The following is a 20,933-nucleotide window of genomic DNA, read 5'->3' as shown; positions in this document are numbered from 1 at the left end:
CCCAACAGAGCCGTTCTTCTTCAGGTAACAGAAGTGAAAACAGTCTGCAGGGCTCTGATGGAGAAGATCCAAAGCCACAACAGCCTGAGCCTGGCTGCTGTGCTTACACCAGCCCAACATCACCTCCCCCTTCTGGCAAAAGGCTCCCGAAGTGTCTGGACTACAAGCTCAGTCATAGCTTGGTCAGTTAACTGAAATAACAGACAGATGCTCAAGTGAAGAATTCAATGTATATTTATTATTCACAGTTAATTACTATCTACCAAATGCTGCTGCAGAGTTAAAGGATTAAGTACATAGGCCTTTTTTTTATTTAAACACAGAAAATTTTTTTAATATATATACACACACAAGACATATGTCTGCAAGGCTGCATGATATACACCAATTCCAAAATAAGGAAACAATCAAATGGTCCAGGTGTAGAATGCCATAGATTCCTTTTCCAATCACTTTACAAAGTGGGAAGAAAGTGAGTGACAGCTAGCAAGGAGAGGGGGAAAAAGTAATACTCTACGGGGTAGCTCTCTCTTTCATTTGCTGGAAAATCAAAGTGTAAGGCAGAGTTCATCTCAGGAGTAAAACTTTTGTAACACTTACTACAAAAAAAGGCACCCTCCAACAAAAGATTGCCCTTGCTGAGGCAGGGCAGGAGGAGATCTCCGCTGCAGGCGGGGTGTGTTGGTGGGGTGAAGGGATCCAGCCAAACGGCCACCAAGGGAAAAACAACGTAACTGAAGATTGGCACAGAGAGCGCGGCGGGCTGATTGCTTTCCTTCTGTCCAATTTAATGTCACACTGCTCTGGTGAGGAGCAAAGGGCCACCAGAAACGCCCTGGGGGTGCAGGGTGGGGAGAACAGTCACACACAGCCTGCTGTGAATGGGAGCGGGCAGGGAGCTACTTCAACAGGAACACTGACCTGAGGAGGGAGGAGAGACTGGAGAACAGGGATGCCAACTCCACTTCTCAAGAGCAACACGACTGCAAATACTGCCTATCCAGGCCGAGGAGACAGGCTGATCACATGCATCACGTAGAAACATTCACTAAGAGCGTAAAGTTTTTTTCAAGCACTATTTCTTGAGGTTTCTCTGCATTATGAAGTTTTCCACCAAAGGAATGTACATTTTGTAGGACATCTCAGGATTATTATTTTTCAAATTCCCCCCTTAACCCTCCCTCCCCCAAATATTTTTCCTCATTTTCCCTCATCGTAACTTTCCCCTTTCTCTTACTTCTTTTGAGGCTCCTGGTTGCAGCTTTCCACCTCTGAGCAGCCTAAGTTGCCACTTGAATGCCTTGATTTTATTTTCCTTGGAATAAGGGAAGTTGAATAGTAAGACAAATCTGAAGATTAAAGCTCCATCTCTGTTTGTAGATTTTTCTCAAGTATCCATTGATAAAACCACCCTCCTTTGCCCCCTTCCCCCAAAGTATTTATTTACACATAGGCAGAAAAAAAAATCCTCTGAAAAGCTCTGGACTGTCCTTTTAACTTAAAAAATAATAAAAAAAGAAAATAAGGGGAAGGCACTATGTAAAAAATTACAGAATGTGCTCAACCGTACACCTTTAAGAAAAAACAAAAAAGCTGTCAGCACAGCATTAATAGACTTCAGTTGTACGTTGGAGTTTCTCAAAGCAGCTCTGTGACTCAAAAGTAAAAAATAGAACAAAAAGCCACACAACTCTTCTCCCTTCCTCTGTTTGGAAGCTGCTGAGCTTCAGAAGAAAGTGCCAAAGGAGAAGAGACAATAAAAATTAGATTAACACCTCATCTTTCCCAGGCAAGAAATGCTGAATGTTGAAGGCAAAAGCAGAAACTGATGATTTTTGTTTTTTTTTAAAGGCAGGACTGTGGATTTGGTTCTTCTCTCATGTCCCTTCATGTCAAATGAAGACCGTTTGCAGAGAGAGAAAATACCAGCAGAGTTTCTCCCTTTTCCTTTAACGGCATGGCTAGGACTTTATATGGCATTAAAACTTCATGCACTGATGGACAGAGGAGGAGGGGGAAACAAGAAGAGTTGTGGTGGTGAGACCTTAAGTGACCTTAAAACACTCATTCGCAACAAGAGTGAATAAAAGGGGATAACCCAGGAGCAGCTGAGGAAATTTGTTATTTTCATTTTTTTTCTCTCTCTCTCTCCTTTTTTTATTTTCCTTTTATTTTTTTTTTCCTTTAAGATAAGTTTTGGTGTGTAAGTTGAACTCTTCCCCCCGCCCCTGAAGTTCCGTTCTGAGGGAAGGAGGATCACCTCATGGTGACAGGTGACTCTGGTTTTACTGCCGTGTGATTTTTAGGTCACTGGCTGCAGTTAGGCTCTGTATGTGTATGTACTGTTTCTCTGGTTTCCTTAAATAATCTCTAATATTTATCTCTAGATGTTCCGGTTTACTGGGGTCACGTAGTTGCGTGGGAACATGCCCGTCTGTCCGCGGCACGCTCCCTTCCACCAGTTGGGGTCAGAATTGTCAAGGACTTGGATAAAGTCTCCGCGATGGAAGCCCAGCTCTCCTTCCTCTTGGGGATCAAAATCAAACAGGGCCTGAACGTATGTTGGTTGCTGAAAGGGGAACAAGAAACATACACAGTGAGAATCACCCACGGCACTCCAGGCACCTGCTCCTGCGGGCAGAAGCTGTCTTACACTGAAGATTAACATTAAACATTTGGGCTACTCCCTTTCCCTGCAAGCCAGCTCCCAACAGTTGCAACGAGATGCTAAAACAATCCCGGACAGGCTATAGAACACCTCAGAAAAAGGTCAAGTTTCTGTGAAAGAGCTGAAATAATGCAGATGATTCTGATGTTTTTTCTAGTATTTTTCACTCTTTGTGGCCTATAGTAAATCTGTGTTCTATAACAATACAATAATGCTGTTTACTTGTCCTGTTTTCATAACTGACAGCACAAATATTATTGATCTACACAAAGTTCCCCCTAAGAAGTAGATGTTGACATTTGACACATTTTCCTTAACTCTTCTGTCACAGAACATTTTGCCTGGTCAGCAAGTCTTCCTTTCTGATGGAAAAGCTAACAGTTCATTTAAAATACATTTGCAGTCTTAAAATCATGAGGCCAGAAAGTTCCCTTCATGCTTGTCCTTTTCGGCCAGAAAGTTCCCTTCATGCTTGTCCTTTTCAGCCAGCTGTTTTCTCACCCTCTGTTTATCCTGCACCTGGCAGTGCAGAGCCAAGTGTTAACTTCAGACAAACTGTGACAAAGTTGCCTGTGGCACCTGGACAGCTACACCAATTCCACACCCTTGTCTTCAGGCTAGAATCAGAATGCTGCACAAGGAAGCAAAAGGATTTACCCAGAACTGACAAAACATGCAGTTACATGAAATACAACACTCTGACCTGGGAAATGGAACAAAAGAAAGAGTTGGATATACACAAAGAGTTGGATATAAACAAACTGCTCTGCTGGCACTCTACAACAATTTTTGGATTCTCTTCACACTGGCTAGATCCAAACCAGAGATGCTCCATATACTGTAACCTCTTCAGGAAAGCCCAGTATCAAAGCCTCACTGAGGGCTGCACTTCTTGCTATGATCAGGTATCACACAATTCTTTAGGCTGAAGAAGACCTTTTAAGATCACCAAGTCCAACCATTAACCCAGCACTTCCCTACCCTTTTTTACTGTGCCCTACAACAGGACCAAATTAATTTTTAATTCACAGGAATCTTCCTGCAACAGAATCTATAAACATTAAAACAAGTCAAACGTTCAAGCAGCAACAATTATTTTGCTTCAACTCCAGGGAGACCAGGAGTGCAGGTAGGCTTTGCACAAGAATGCAGCTTACCAGTAAAATTCTGACTGCAGGATCTAAAGATACACTTCCACAGGTAAAAAAAAAACAGTCAGCTTCTTTCTTACTCTAAAATGCAATCCCACTTCAGACTGTGCTTGCAATAGCCTGACCAGCACTCTACAGGGACACTTCTCTTACCTGAGGCACCTGCTCAATGTCCCGGAGAAATATTTGCTGGTTCCTGGAGACAGATGTGGATCTGTGATAATCTACCAGCTCGTTCAATGAATTGAACTTCACCACCCAAAGGAAATACTTGCCAGCCCCATCTCTGAGCACCTTGAAGTGCTGCACATCATTTCCAAACCTGTATGGAAAGAATGAAGAACATAAAAGAGCACATTAATAGCCATGGGGAACTCCTTTTGGGATCATCAGCACAGAGTTTGGAATGGAAAGGTCCTTCAGGGCACAGTGAAAACTGTCAATGACATTGATAACATAGGTGCAATCCCATAGCTGGCATCACACATACTTGCTGTACGTTACATATGCCATCACCTGTGTTGCTGAAGATGGTGCAGAATCCCAAGGACAAAGGCCAGGGACTTTGCAAGGTCACAGCAACACAGCTGCACCCTGGTGCTTTCCACTTCTCATCCCCAAACACAGAATTGCTAGTCAAACAGCACAAGCACTTTGGTTTAGCTCTTCACACCCAGCAGTTTCACAACTGACTCAAGCCACTCTCAGTCTGTGCTACTCTTGCCATGGTCCTCTGCTTCGTACAGCCCCAGTCCCTCCCTCCCACAGCACCACTGGGTAGGTGCAACAATGCAATGCATAAGCACCAGTCCCATTACAGGCAAATTCCTGGGAAAACACTGCCACAGGGAGAGCAGAATTGGCTCCTTTGGCAACCAGAATGGACTAGTGCAAAAGGCTCTCTTATGAAACAAAAGGACCTCTCTGGTCTTTAAAGAAAAAAAAAAAAAAAACAGAACAAAATATAACAGGAGAAAAAACCCTCAAACCCCAAAGTGTTCAAAGATAATGCTGCACACATAAAGCAGAAACTTCAATTCTGTGTTAACAATTTTTCCAACAAATGATGGTATTCAATTGCAGTTACATTTCCAACACTTTTACTCAAATGAAGAGGAACTCTGGAGAGGTTCACTGGGATTTTCCAGATGAACAGCACATTGGTAATTTTACTTCAGCTTAAAACACATAAAACAGAAGACAACTGTTCCCCCTTGGCATGCATGGCTCCTATACAGCAGTGGGGAAAGCAGACACTGACTTGAAACAACTCCTGGGTGCTGCCTCTGCTTTGCCTTCCTCAGCCTGTGAGCTTCTCACCATTCCAAATCCTACAGATCACTGTTTAGGAAAAGGACTTTCCTAAATTATACACACAGAAAAAAACCACCCAACTGAGACATTACCACCAGATGGCAACACAGGCTGAACAGGCAGCCCCAGTGATGCCCTTGTAACTTTCTGTTTCTTAAAGGAATGCACTTTGTGCAATTGAAGCTTCCATTCATATCTAATATTCCAGCCTGGATGACTCTATTCAAGACAGAAATATAAGCATCTCTAAAATCAGTGGCTTTAATCCAGTTTGCTGGCATGACTCAGTACTGCTGTACAGAAGGACAAAAATTTGGTTACAGACCAAAGATGACCAGAAAAAAAAGGAAACAAGTCTTGTTGAGACAGATCACTGACAGCCACAGAAAACAGAGCCAGCTGGAATTGCACATGAATAATAAAAATGTTGTAAGGACTCTAAAGGAAATCTTGTTTATTTATGATAGAAAATGGGAAAAATATAGAAAATAATTTTAAAAAACAAAAAAACCAAAATCAGCTGCTGAGAGCAGATTTCTTCCCATCTCCATCCTCCATTAAATTACCTCACATATCTTTTCAAGTTTCTAATACCCCTATTTGAGTGACTTCAGATCAGACAATCACATAATTGCTTGTGTTGGGAATCACCTAAGGACCAGCTCATTCCAATCCTCCTCCCATGGGCAGGGATACCTTCCACTAGACCAGGTTGCTCCAAAGCCTTGTCCAACCTGGCATTTAACATTTCCAGGGATGAGGCAGGCACAGCTTCTTTGGGCAACCTGTGCCATGGCCTCACCACCCTCACAGAGAAGAATTTCTTCCTAACCCATATGGAATATACTTGTGAGAGTTCAAATGGACCTCTGGTTTCACAGCTCCATGTTCCAGTGCTAGTCAATGGCAATATTACCAAAGCATGTGCCAAGCAGAGAAAAACATACTTGCAAATGTACAACACAGAGGGAAGATAAAGTAATAACTTGCACTGCAGAGGAGGAATGAAGGAGGATGGGAGGTTGTCCACATTGGGTGCTTTGTGGCTCTAAGAGGGAGGAATGGGATCCACAAAGAGGCCACCAGACAGTGCCTGGGCCTGTGTGAGCCATGTGCCACCAGGTCAGTCCTGTGGGCTCACTGCAAACCAGAGCAACGATGTTTGTTCTATTAGAGGGAATAAATCTCACTAGAAGAATAGGAATGCTACAGGGTGTGACACTCATGTTCTCTGGACAGAGAGACATAATTCTGTCTCTCAGGATTTCTTGGAGAAGCACAGAGAGAACAAGAGAAAAATCTTTATCTCTGCTCCTTTGTTTTGCCCATGTGGAATGGGGTATGGAGATTGTTCACCTGCAGTGATGGCTGGGTTGGATCCTGGTGAAGGTTGTTTGGGGTCAGTGACCAGTGGGATCCAGCTGTGGCTCAGGCTCTCAGCAGAGAGTCACGAGTTTGAGTTAGATAGGTAAGAAGTAAGTAAGTATGTAGGATAGTATAGTAGCCCTTTAAATAGTATATTAATGTAATAGAGTAGAGTTTTAATAAAGCTATCCTTCAGCATTCTGATCTGGAGCCAGACATCATCATTTCTTCCCTGAATCCGGGGTTCGCCGCATTTTTACTATAACAGGGCATCTGTGAGATGAGATTATTCCTGCTCCTGTTGACAATCACCTGCCCTTTTACTCACCAGTCCAAAGGAGCAGCAGATGCCTGATTAGCACACAATTGCTCCTGGGCATGACTTACTTGACTGAGAGGGAGAAGTCCCCAGGAGCACTCTCACTCTCCCTGATGAGGAAGGCACCATCGTGTCTCTGTTTACCCAACATTTCTTCAGCCTTCGCTCGGGGAATCTTTCCAAAAAACCACCTGTGTGTGGAGGAAAAGAAAACAATAGGAAAAGTTAAGAACTTTAATCCATTCATGGAAGAGCCAGAAACACCACAGCTCCGGAAACAAGATCTTGTCTATGCACTGCCCCATCCTGCACACGTGGAAAGTGCATTTTGTATCTAAATCAATTTGTTGTCCCTTTCAGATCAGGTGGTAAAACACATCTACTTCAGTAGAGAGAATCAGTATCTTCATCCAGCAGCAGTTTGCTCCTGCAGCCCAGAGTGCAATCTCTGAGCCCTACCAGAGTCCTATGGTCCAAGACAAGTATCATCTGTCAGAAAGCTGAGGCTTACAGACCAAGTGAGAAAAATTCCTTCAAGGTCTCTCTGCTCCACTGCAGAGGAGTGCTGAGCTAGGCATGGATTCCATTCCAGAAAAGATGCTGATGACACTTGTTTCAGGAGCCTCTTTTCTCACTTTCTCCCACAGGCAGGACAATCCAGCAGCTTTCACAGGAGAGTCACATGAAGTAGCAGCCTTATGCAAACCACATCCAAAATTCTCACCAGCCACAGGGTGACCATGACACCAAGGCTGAACCTACCTCAGGCCACCAGATCGTCAGCCCTGACCAACAGACTGGTCACGGGATCCTTGCCCCCATTCACATTTGCATTTCCAGACTAATCCAAGATTAAAGGCAAAGAAGGGATGAGTGGTAGGTCACATGGCATGAGAAAAGCAGAAGCATCTTCACAACTAAAAAGCAGAGCTTTCAGCTTTGAGGAACAGATCACACAGGACAGCAGCACTTATCACACCCACACCCACGCAGATGACTGACCTTAGAGGAGAGCATTTCATAACAAGAGCTCCACTCACACAGCCCACTGTCTGCAGTGAAGGATTTGCTGCAGCAACAAGGCAGGAGGTGCAGAATCTTTCTTGAAACAGTCATTCTTAAGAGAAGCTGGAGCTCTTGTGACGTCAAGAAGTCACCAGATCTTTCTCTCTAAGGGCAAACTACCTCTAGAGCTGAAGAAGGACTGATTACTTGGTTACCAAACACACTCCGCTTGCTTGAAACTCTCGGTGTGTACTTTTTATCCCCTGGAATAAAAAGGAAAAGCTTCCTCCCTCAACCATCCTGTTTCCAGTGGTTAAGAATTTCTTGGCATTTTGTACATTCTGGGTGGCTTAGCACATGTGCTGCTTCTTGGTACCTGAGGTGAGGTGGTGGCAGATCACCACGGAGACCCATCTGCCCCTCACTGCACTCTGCTGCCCACAAAAATCAACCAAGAGAAACTACTATGTGAAACTCCTTCAGAATTCAAAGACAGTATTTAATTTCCTGGACTTTTGGCACTACTGTCAGAAAGACAAGGAAGTCCTGATTTTTTTCTCTGCCAAATGCTGCTTGAAGTAAGCTTTATATTATGATTTTAGACATCTCGCCATGATTCTTGTTTACAAAGTATCTTAATACTGTTTAGTTATCAAATAATTCTCAATTACTCATGTGACAGTTTCATCTTAAACAAAAAACAACTTCACCTTCTCTATAAAGTAAGAAGGAAAGCCTGAAAGAGCTTAATAGAATCCTTTCTGAAGCTTGAACAGCTGTTTTCCCCCTAAATTTTACTGAATCACTATAAAGTGTACCATTCTTTTAAATGAAATAACACTTCCAAAGTGACTATGCCAAACTAAGTAAGTTTTCTGCTATCTGCTTCTAAGGCACTTCAAACAGACTGAAAATCTTTCACAATTCTTGAGCTTCCTTGCAGTTTTGTAGCTTTACTACCACATTAGCCAGAGTAAAAGAACCTGAATTAAATGAAAAGAAAACCCCAGAGATGAAACAGTTATTCTGCAGGACTACTGTCTACTTAAGAATACAGCTGTAAAGCACATATGTTTGCTACAGAATGTCTAAAAAAGTTAACATACACCACAGGATGTCAAAAATCACTTGTGGAGAATTAGGCAAAGTGACGACGACATTCCCACAACTTTTCTTCTGAAGGGCAAGCCTGATAAGGCTTGACTCCAACAAGCTCTGTAATGCAGGTGAAACTCATCCTGTCAGCACTACAGAACCAAAGCAGGCATTCCTGCTGATGCTGCACAGCCAGAGGGAGCTGCACGGATTGTACAGCACAGGTTCTCATCGCTTCCAGCCTCCCCTCAATCGGCACTTTGGCAATTCCTTCGGCTTCACTTCGCACAATCATTTCACTTGGCCGAGTTCCTCCACAGAAATTACAGTGCAAAGTGAGACTTCAGCAATATCCCCAGGACAAGCTGATAACAAACACAAAGACCTGAGAGAGCCTGGATCAGATCCATGGTGTGTTTCATAAACAGCACAGTCTTCCCCCGTCCCCTTCAAGAGCAAGGTGTTGCTGTGCCTTCACAGTAACCTCCCTGCCCAGAGCTTCCTGTAGCTCTTCTCTGTCCTGCCTAGTTCTGCTCAGTCTTTGCTTTGTTAATTGAGGTGATAATTCAGATTAACCCTTCAGGTTAATCCCCAGGTAAGTCTGGTCACTGAAAAGTGCCACATTTTCCTTTTAGCTTCATTTGCTGGTAGTTACAAAGTGATCTGTAAGATTTGCAAAATACAAGTAAGGAGAAACACGGCATTTAATACCAGCTGTGCAGTTGGAAGATTTAAGTCTTGGATCTTAGGACAGAATTTAAAGCCATATTCAGTTGCTTTCTTTCCAAAACCTCTTGAAAACAATTTGATGATACTGTGAGCAAAGGCACATTCTCTTTCTCACTGCTCAGCTGGCTGCAGTTTGCTTTTTGTACGACCTATATGACTAGAGAGCTTTGCTCTACAGCTAAGCCTACATTGTGCTACAAAAACTTCTGCATAATTTCCCAGGGTTGTTAAAATGCAGTAGTTAAGACTCCCAGCATTGCTGACACATGGCACTGCCTCCATCCAGATGCCATCAGCAGTTCAAAACATCTTCAGATAAGAACAAATTAACTATGCTTAAAAACCACTACCAAATTCGCCCACTTGCAGGCTCAAATATTGTTCATTCCCTTTTGCTATAAAAAAAGTGGAAAACTGATAACTCTATTCCTCTAAAACAAAACACCATGGAGGATCACAGAATAAACTGATCATCATAGGAGACATCACTGCAGGATAACTCCTGCAAAATTGTAATGAGAAGGTACAAGCATCAAATCAATGTGAAAGAAATTGCAATGTGGATTTGGGATCCCCTGCAGACTGGTACAATCAGGGTAAGCCAGACATGTTACGACAGAAAACAAAGCTTTAAACAATTTCAGAATTTTCTTGTGCGTCCTTGCTTCACTTCCCACTTGGCTGCCCTAAAGTATGACACCTCTTCTTCCTTCTTGGGGCCAGGCCCTCAGAAGCTTCCTTCTGCTATTTCAAAAGGGCCCTTAGAAAAAAAATTCTTGATTGCATTTAACTGCAATATCTTCATTATATAATGACAGTCAACACTTACGTAAATCATCCGTTTTTGTGAGCAAATGAAATGCTACACCTCCTTGTAAAACCCCTGATTACAGGTTTTGCTTCTCCCTCCTAAACCTCCCTTTGAATCTGTTACCCAGAGCTTGCTGTTCTTATTCAGATGTTGCAGGATCCAGGAGGCTGGCAGAACCAAAGTTTAGCAGAAGACAGCAGAAACACATAAACTGACACAAAGAAAATACCCAGTCATGAAATACTACAGTTTTCACAGGCTGGGTTCATTACACCTAGGGGGAAAGTTTTGAAGTAGTTACTCAAACACAGCTCTTTGGAGCAGCAGTTCAAGGCAGCAATACTTGTGTAGCAGCACTTTGAGATCAGCCTGTTTTGTGAGGAAGGTGTTGGACCAGATTACTGTTACAGGTCCTGTCCAGCCTTAACAATTCTGTGATTCTATACTCAGGATGTGACAGACATGCTACAAGTTCAGCTCCAAAAACCCTTCACCTTTTGCAGAGCTGTGAATGCCATGATTTTTACACTTAGCTGCTAAATAAAATTGAGAATCATCACAAGAACACAGACACTTTTCTTGGGGCAGTGATAGTGAAAACTCTCTACTAAAGGGTTTTCTGCCGGTTTATGGCTACTAACTCAAAGGTTGCTCTGTCTGACCATAAAAAACACCAGAGAAAGCACCAGAAAAGCCTCCCAAAACAACCTGCTATGCAGCTACTATGAAAGGAGTTAAAGCAAACACTACAGCCAGAGACACACAACTCACCAGGCATCCTTTATCTGTCCATACACTTGAGTAGAGCTGGTAACATTTTAGCAGAAAACCATCCTTCTGTTTGTGAGGATGCCCAGAGTAAGACCAAGAGAGCCTATCCCATAAGATCTACTTACGGATGGGGTTTCATTTCTATGTAGTTCTTGGGAATGAAGCCGTCTTTTCCATTGAGTTCTGCCTTGTACCAATTCTGATCGCATTCTTCATTCAAAACCTGAAGGAAGGAAGCAAACAAAAATTAAGCTTGAGATACATTCAAGATACAAGCAAGACTGATAAAGGTACCAGGTTAATTCTTCCCATTTGTGTTGAGCAGTTTTTACATTAATAAAGTTAAACACATTCAAACAGCAAATGTAGATGAACAAAGTTCCTTCTTTTTATTTTTGATGGGGATATTTTTCTTGCTGTAATTTTAAAAGTGAACAAAAGACCAGGAGTCACAAGAGAGGAGCCACATGAAAAGGTGGTTTTAAAAAGCAGAAATTGGTATTTCAAAACATACATGCTCTAAAAACTTAGATGCTTTATTTTTCATTGAACTTCAGTCAATTGGTACGGTGCAATAGCCAAGCTTGGTGCACTGACTGAAAGCAATCTCTCCAATATTGTATTATGTTCTGTAAATAAAACCATGCTATTGTTTGAAACTACCTCTCCTTAAGATGATTTTGTGTTTGTCAACACCAAAAAAAGCCTCAGATCACAAAAGTACCACATGATTAACATTGCCTGAATGCAGGGAGATGAGGAAATGCAAAGATAAAGAAATATGAATGCAAATCCAGAGATCCCATACTACACACACAGAGTTATGGTGAAGATATCCAACAAATCCTCAAACAAACTTTTTTGCTATGCCATTATGGTTTTTTATTTCAAGGGTGGTGAAAGGAAATAAAAAAAAGAAAGAGTAAAAGCAGACAAGAATTTGCAAGTGCATGTCTCATTCTTACAGTTGACTGGAATGCATCAGAAAATTCCACTCTAAAGATCACTGCTTGCTGCCTTTCAAAACTCTGACACACCAACACCCTAAATCTGCCTCACTGCTGACTGCTATGTATGACAGAGAAAAACCTCAAAACCTACTGAACCTACTGAAATGAAATGTGGCAAAGGAAAGAGAGCAAAATGTGAGCCTCCTCAGCAAATTACAGGGTGTAATAGTTATCTGGATGTTCCTTCACTCCCAAGTGGATGGGATGTCCATTCCCTGGGTGCCAGCACTTCCACTGGGGAACTAGCACAGCAGCAGGGCCACATCTACAGAACTCAGGTGAGCAAAGATATCCCTCTTTAAGACCCATTTCTGGATATTTTCAGCTGAAGAGGCTTTAACACTTAAAAGATCCCAAGTACTTACATGTGGATGAAACATGCAAGCTGTCTTTTGTGCAGTTACTACTTTGGGCTTCCATGCATTTATGTACAAGCACTGGTCCAGCACGCACAGCAGAGTTCAGTTTTTTAGCTGGGATAATCTGAACACAGGTCATGAGCAGTTCAAGCGTGGCTCTTTTACAGGCTCTGAGGTAAGAGCTCACACGTGGAGAGCTGCCCTGGATCAGCTGATGTCTGCTGGACTGCCTTGGAGCTGCAGGACTGTGACCTGGGCAGGGACTGATTCCTCAACAGGAAATACAGGGAGAGACACCAGCAGGAGTTCTGGGATACTGAACAGGGACAGCAGAGATCAAAAATAGGTGTGTAAAAAAGTGAATTGTGCAGAGACCTGGGAGGGCATGAGCTGAAGCCCAGATCTGTAACTCAGTCATGTAAAGATTTCAGCACACAGCCTCCAAGAATCAGTAATCTGGGGCTGTTCTGTACCTCAAGCTGCCTTGCCTAGAGCCCTGCACAATAGAATACAACTCAAGTACAACATATTTTAATATGATTTCTAATAAACCAAATCTTACAAAATGGTGTGCTTTTCTTTATCGGAGATATCTCCCATGAGCTTTGATAAGCTCATGTGCTACAGACTCGTTTCATCACCATCAGAAAGCAGTTGAGATATGGCAGTCTGTTCTTCTTTCAGAAATAATGGGTAAATTGTAGTTTCACCTGAACGACAGTGCCACAGTTTTGGGGGTTTGGCAGTAGGTATTAAAAAGTTATCAGAAATTCTAACGCCCAAATGTAAATTATTTTAATGAGTTTTATCTTGCTCTGAAGATATGCTAATAGATTTGGAGGAGCCAAATCACATTGGGCTTGGGGTACTCATTAATGCCTGGCCTGAAGCCAAACGCCAGCAAGAGAGCAGTGCTGAGGGATGCATTAAAGCTTTGTGACCAGAATAAAAAATAGCTGATTAAAGGCAGGGTAAGGTAACTACCTACATATCTGCACGTCCAACCTGTTCAGGGGACTTCTGCTGTAGTGATGAGCCCTCCACAGCTCCCCCCTGAGCGGCTGTGTTTGCTCCCAAGACCTTTTCCTGCCTCACACCACCAGGCTGAGGCTATGTTCGCAGCCCGTTGTCCTTTCTAGGATCATTTTAAAGAGCTGTCACAGCTCCATTCACATCCTGGCAGGCAGCCAAGGATCCATGCCCTGTGTTACAGAAAGGAGAGCTCACACACACACACTCACCCTGTAAACACCCCTGGGTTCCCCTTTCTGGCTCATCCAGAAAGAACAGAACACACTGTTTGCTTTCCAAAGCTCCACGTTCTGGAATCATCTCAGCAGGAGTCATCTCCACAACACAGATCTACAAAACCACTTCTTCTGACAGTGTCAGACACCCCTGAAGCTGCCACCAATACTTAGCCAAGCAAAACTGACTTGTACTGAAGTGCCTTAAATTCAGGACAACTTTGCAGTCCCATGCACAAGGCTGGAATTCTGGTAGTTCCTATGAAGTTATGGAGCTATTATCATGAAAACTGCAGAACAGTCCTGTAAAATTTCAGCTTTCAAAAAAATTATGCCACTAACATCCTTTAGTGAAACTAAAAAGTCACATAGGAAAAAACACACATAGGAATCTTGTGCACTGATGTATCTCTCTTTGATGTTTACATCTGACACTGCTCTCTTATTTTAAATTGTAAATCCACTGAAATGAAAGAACTGACTTTAAGTAATTAAACCATTTTACTGCAAAATGTTTTATGAAAAGCACCCAGTAAGTTAATCTATTCTATACTTCCAAGTGACTTCCAGATAATAAACCATATTGAAATTTATCATCTGGATATTAAAACACAGTGCTATGCCTCTAAGAAAAATAATGATTCTTAAGTGAATTACAGTAAGATTTCCCTGGATTTACCAAAGCTACAAAATTTAATCTAAGTACCACATGCATCACTTTGAATAATTCGCCAAGTACAAAACAAAAACACAAATAAATTAAGTAACAAAATGAAACTTTAAAGATTCACTGCTCCAAACTGGACAGCCTTCAACATCTGCAAAAAATCTGCAACACATTTTTAGATCAACTGTTGAAAACTGCCGCTCTTTGGGTAGGTCAAAACCTAAAGCATTCCTCTGCATCCAATCCCATGGCTGCCATAGATCCAACCAGGTCTATGCCGGAGCGACTCTTCCTTTCACACTGGGGCATCTGTGCTGAGATGAGGAAGGAGGAAGGATATTTTTATCCCCTTCATTTGAAGCCATGCTGCCATGTGATGTCCTCAGCCCGCAGTCAGCCCTGTTTTACAGTAAGAGTGGCTCAACTGCGCCCGCCCGGCAGTTTCCCAGTTTGATGACAGCTCTTATCAACAAAAGCCCATCTGTTCCCATGGAAATGGGGAAGAGGCACCACAGAAGAGTTGCAGCAAGGCAGTTCCCAAGTTTCAGCTAGAACATCCCCAGCCATGCTCAATTCCTTACCTAGCGAGTATTTCCAAGCACACCCTTGGGAATTGTACACCAGTCTCAAACTTCTCAAAACCAAACCACTTTCAAGGACACACAGGCACTAAACTGGAACATAACAAGCAGATCTGGCTTAGCTTTCAAGCTGACACCCACATGCAAACATGAAACTAAATAAAATGCCTTGAGTATTATGTGCTGTGAATTTAGCTAAATTAATCAGCATGCTTCAGTTCTGGAGAGGGAACCCCCAAAAAAATGTATTCAGAGCGGGCTCTGAATTTTGGCTGAAGCTCCTCTTTTCCCTGAACTCCAAGGTTTTGGGACTCTTACTGTGCTAACTGAAACAGAAAGTGTAACACAACTGCTGCAGTAGCACCTGTTATTGCCAATGTAGTTTTTCTCCTCCAAAGTCACATTGACAATGTCACAAAGAAAACAAAGCAGTACATTAAAAACATTCCCAAAGTCTAAAAAATCCAAGGAAAGCACTCACAACTCTCAAACTCGGGCAGGAATTAAAATTTATTAAGTGAACAAATGTTTCAAAGGGAGCACTTCTGTAACTGAATTTCTAAGCCTGGAAATTACTTGTCGCGAGATGGAACGGCCCTTGGCAGCAGGGTTCTCACCCTCAGAGAGGGTGTTAAAGCAGAGGTGCTTTAACACTGCTTTTCATTAGAGAAAAATGGCTCCTTTTCTGCTCTGAGAGTTACAAAGTAGATATAAACCAGCAAGTAAAAACTGCTTCAAGGGAAACTGTCTGGATTCAACAAAGCAAGTTCACCACCACAGCCCAATAAAAAACATTTTTGTTCTCTGTGTAATAAATGGATAGTGTAATATTGGCTCTCGCAAATGTTGAATGCAAGAGGATCTGTTAAGATCTGGTTCTTTTATAAGTAAGTTTTGTATTGTTGAAAGTTGATCTCTGACCATCAGAAGGGTTTGAGCACAAAGGACTGTGCACACTCTGAGAGGAGGGATGAAGGAGGAGCTGGGTCTGAAGAGTGACATCTGCACAAGTGCGGGGAGGGTCAGCTTCCCAGGGGGTTGGCTTGTATTGGGGCTGTCACACCAGCAGCACGTATTGGGGCTGTCACACCAACAGCACGTATTGGGGATGTCACACCAACAGCACGTTGGTGTGTTGGGGTTGTCACACCAACAGCACGTATTGGGGCTGTCACACCAACAGCACGTATTGGGGTTGTCACACCAACAGCACGTATTGGGGTTGTCACACCAACAGCACGTATTGGGGCTGTCACACCAACAGCACGTATTGGGGTTGTCTCACCAACAGCACGTTGGTGTATTGGGGTTGTCACACCAACAGCACGTATTGGGGCTGTCACACCAACAGCACGTATTGGGGATGTCACACCAACAGCACGTATTGGGGTTGTCACACCAACAGCACGTATTGGGGTTGTCACACCAACAGCACGTATTGGGGCTGGCTTACCAACAGCACGTATTGGGGCTGTCACACCAACAGCACGTTGGTGTGTTGGGGTTGTCACACCAACAGCACGTATTGGGGCTGTCACACCAACAGCACGTATTGGGGTTGTCTCACCAACAGCACATTGGTGTATTGGGGTTGTCTCACCAACAGCACGTTGGTGTGTTGGGGTTGTCTCACCAACAGCACATTGGTGTATTGGGGTTGTCTCACCAACAGCACGTTGGTGTGTTGGGGTTGTCTCACCAACAGCACGTTGGTGTGTTGGGGTTGTCACAAGTGTGGGCAGTGTGCCTCTGGCTGCAGCTAAGCACTCAGCTCTGTCCCTTTTTCCTTATTCAGTCCCTTGCTGTGGTTCAAAAAACTTTAAAACATTTTAAAAAGCGAGGCGTCATTTCTCACATCTGCAAATTTATTGTAAATGGCACCACAGGATAGTCAAATTCATTTCTTCAGGGTTTTGCAAAGACAACCCAAGACATGGCCTGGTTACCTGCAGCTCCTGTCTCATCCTCGTGTTGAACAAATGAATCCTCCTGCCTCTGGCTGTGTGTCACCAAGATGGCTGTGAGGCAGGAATGGCATCTTAAGGAAACCTGGGGAAAACTGCCCATCAAAATGACATTGTGACTCAGACCAGGCGAAATTAGTTTTTCTTTTCTTGATTTACTCATCACACAGAGAAGAGTTAATTTTAACTGCAAACTTTCAATACATAAAGATACATTGGACAATTAGGGTGACTCAAGAACACATAATTGCTGAAATATTTTCGGCTTTTCCTTAAGTTCAATTTATCATAACACATACAAAATGCAAAATATCCACATTTTTCAGAACAAAGTCTACAGTACCACGTTTGGACATCCTTTAAGACTGTGCATACCTGTTCTCTAGGTAGACATAAGAAGCTGTAGAAACGCTTAACAACCACTGAGCAAGTATTACTGAAAACAGCTAGAGAAAGATTGCTCCTTAAATTGCACTCAGCTACCAAATATTATAATATAATACCTAAATAATGGATGTAGATTGCTCTATAATGCAGTAATGTGTTATGGATACAGGTTTTTATTCTCACTCTCCCCAATTCCCATTATCACTATAGAAACTCTTCTTCCACCCACAGATTTTTAAAGGCACAAGAAGAGCACAAAACACAAACTCAAAGTAATTCAGAAAGTCTCTCCACCACAATGAAGTCCAGGGGTCTTTCTTCCCCAGGCCTCAGTGGTGCTTTTGTCAGAAGCCTTATCTGAAGTGACACTGGTGCTTCAACACACACAGACTTTGCACATGTACACCCACAGCCTTTTACCACAACAGCCAAGCAGCTGGAAGCAGAGTCCAGAAGAGGAAATTTTGAAGCTTTTCAAAGCAGAAGGCTGGTGTCTGGATTACCAACTGCTGTCTTTAGTTTCTTTGCGAAGAAATTATGTCTAAGTTATACCCATTCATCTTGAAGGATCCTGGAAACTCCTCCAAAGGAAAATACATTACAAAGTCCAATAGTCCTTGTCCAATAGTCACAGGACAAGGCCACTCTAGGATCTAAGCTTCTCTTTCCAAACCCTAAATAATATTGCCCTCCATATCTGCTGCACAAAACTACTCACCACTGGAGGTTTGTGCAATATTAACACTGACAGATAAATTCAGAATTACCCTAAACTTCTGACAGGGTTGATGGGGAGAAGTAGCTAGGTAAGATTACAGGAAATGATGTTATTTTTAACTGCATGAGATAAAGACAAGTTGTCACTGCAATTCCATGCAGTATTTCACCATGCCAAATTCAAATCCATAGCAGCACTGACTAAAGTTATCAAGAAATCCATAGCTGCACTGGCTGGCAAGCACAGTAAAATCTGTTGTAACAAAGAAAATTCCAAAGAGAGGACTGGAGCAATGAATTAGCATTCAACCTTTTACAAAACCACCTTTTATATCTTTTTGTAGGTAACACAAGAATACTTGAGACAACTTTATGTGAGCTGAGGTACAGTCAAGTCTTAGCCCCAAGGACAGAACTCAGCACAGACTAACTTACCCTTCCTCCCCGGCCTTGCCAGTCTGGCACTACCATGTCCCCTCCGGCAAAAGTCTTCAACTGTGAAGAGTTTTTTATTAAGTATAATAGGAAAAAGAGAAGTAAAAAAAACCAATCTAGGCAACAATTCTCTTTCCCTGTGGATCACCTTTTTTGGTTCACGCAGCACAAAGATGGGAGGAAAAAACCCAGTATTTTAACATATACTGCAGTGAGCTCCAAAATGTCTAATGGAGATCCTGGAAGGAATCAATCAAGTTCAAGAAACTTTGCTACAGGTCTTGCATTCCTGTGTAGGAAGCTTCCACTAGCACAAACACATGGGAGGTAAAATGCAACAAATGTGCCAGTTCTGCCTCTGCTCTTGTGGTGGATAGAGAGATGTCAGCCCCAGTGACTATAGAATTACCCTCAAATTAGTCCTCCTACTACTTTCATCTTTATAAAGGTTAAGCTGTAGATACCACAAATAACCTGTTTTCAAAAAGGTTGATGGAAAATCTCCCTAACAGAAAGCATGGCAGCCTGAAGCAAAAAAATAAGTATTAGTGATTTTACAACTCAAATAAAAATCACTTTACAGAGCTGGAAATAGCTACAGCTCACATTCTAATTAGGCTTTCCACATCTCAAAGACCCCCAAGTGTTTCTGAAACAGCAGGGACTCAGAAATGAGATTAATTTTATATCCAGCAACTTTTATGATACTGAAGTAAACACTAATTCTGACAAACTCCATAATGTAAGGACTACTTCAACATTTGATGCTGCAAGGAATGCAGTCTCCTTCCAGTTCCTGAGCAAAATGGAGTGCAAACCAGTAAAAAGCTTGTTAGCACAGCCGGAGCGACACAGCTTGGCCCCAGTATGTGGAAGGCAGAATGCTCAGGGATTCACAAGTGCAGTTTCTTAAAAAGAGGAAGGGGAGTGTTGTTTTTCCCCAAAAGACCAAGGGTTAGTTTATGGTGACTAAAGACCAGGACCAGACACCTTTTATAACGAGCTGTAGTGCTCAGGATGTTATCACGGAAACAGAAGACAAAACATCCTTCCTTAATCTCAAACCCAATCCAGACCAAATTTGGAAGCCCTGAAAAGCACAGCATTTGGCTGGTTTTGTGTTGTTCAGTGTGGATTAATTCACTCAGGTATTACTAGGGATGGGCATTTGCTTGTGAATGAGTTATTCACTGTGGTTTTATTTAGCATTGCTTAATTTAAGATTAAACAGGGTGCCAGCAAAACCCCAATTGGTGAAGCACAAACTGAAGAACAGGTCATGTGCTGAAGTCTAGAGAGCTCTATGCAATCCTCCCTCTTTTTTTCCTGAGGAAAGAAAACAGCCTTGAATTCTGAGGACAAACCTGCTCTATCTGGGAAAGGTTCAAAATCCAAAACCAGACCCCAAAACAACCCAAGTGCATATATGCACATGTGTACATACAGAACAGAGCACACATTGCCTTAAGCACCTAAATAAACCTTCAATTTTGAGAAGAAAAATTTTGAAAGAAGTCTTTTTACCTACGGGTCAGAGTAAGGTCTCCTGGTTTCTATTCCTATATCTGCTGCTAACACCAGTGCTATAAATTCCAGGCCATCTTAAAAGGGCTGTTTCAAACTGCAACTTCAAGTTTAGCAACATGGACACCAAGCATAAAACACATCTGTTATCATGTCCTCTAGACTATTTATCCAAGTACAACCAACTACAACCTTTCAGCCCTTTAATGAAATTGTAAGGCTTTTGTAAGAGCTCTTGGCATAAACTCTGAGGGATGAAGGTTGAAAGTCGCTAGCAGAAAATAATAAAAAAGAGCTATTAAACAGTCCAATGAGAGTGTTTCAGAATTGTTTTCGAGCTTAACAGAGAAACAGCAGGAATATCAGCAGTGGGTTTGTGGCAGTTTGCAAAGCATATCCATATTATACATTTCTCACTTTCTGCACTTCTCTCATTGTGCTGGCTCAGTTGTAAGCCAGGACTTGATAGTGTGGATCAAAAACTGAAAAAGGTAATGAAGAACAACAAGCAATCATAGCATGTGCTTGTCCTTTTACAGCTTTACAATACAAATGAAGCTGGTCACTACAGTAAAATTGAAAATACCCTGGGGAAATACACATGCCTGACAGCCTATAGGTCAGACATTCACAGCTTGCAAAATACATTCCATAACCTGCTTTGCATAACAATTTTACTCGAATACCCAGCAGTTCCTACTTCTATTTGCATGTGTCCTACTTTGTCCTGCTGTCTCCCACTAAAATGCAACGCTGGAGAATGCATTTCTCACCATCTCAGGAGGAAGCAGATACACCTGTCCCAGAGACATGG

At 42.4% G+C, this 20,933-nt stretch overlaps 1 protein-coding gene across 1 annotated transcript in view; it reads right to left on the bottom strand.

The window, feature by feature from the left end:
- Window positions 1-216: 216 nt before the first annotated feature.
- GRB2 (growth factor receptor bound protein 2) overlaps window positions 217-20,933 on the bottom strand; it is a 50,632-nt gene continuing 29,915 nt past the window's right edge. The window contains exons 3-6 of the mRNA XM_068209518.1: window positions 11,354-11,451; window positions 6,886-7,008; window positions 3,973-4,141; window positions 217-2,569 (exon numbers count right to left, since the gene is read on the bottom strand). Coding sequence (XP_068065619.1) covers window positions 2,384-2,569; window positions 3,973-4,141; window positions 6,886-7,008; window positions 11,354-11,451 — 576 coding nt within the window. The 3' untranslated portion in view covers window positions 217-2,383. The remainder of the gene's footprint in view (window positions 2,570-3,972; window positions 4,142-6,885; window positions 7,009-11,353; window positions 11,452-20,933) is intronic.

Source organism: Anomalospiza imberbis, chromosome 19 (genome assembly GCF_031753505.1).
Source record: "Anomalospiza imberbis isolate Cuckoo-Finch-1a 21T00152 chromosome 19, ASM3175350v1, whole genome shotgun sequence".
NCBI classification, from domain to species: Eukaryota; Metazoa; Chordata; class Aves; order Passeriformes; family Viduidae; genus Anomalospiza; species Anomalospiza imberbis.
Note: the sequence above shows the minus strand (reverse complement) of the source record. Positions and strands in the feature narration are given on the sequence as shown.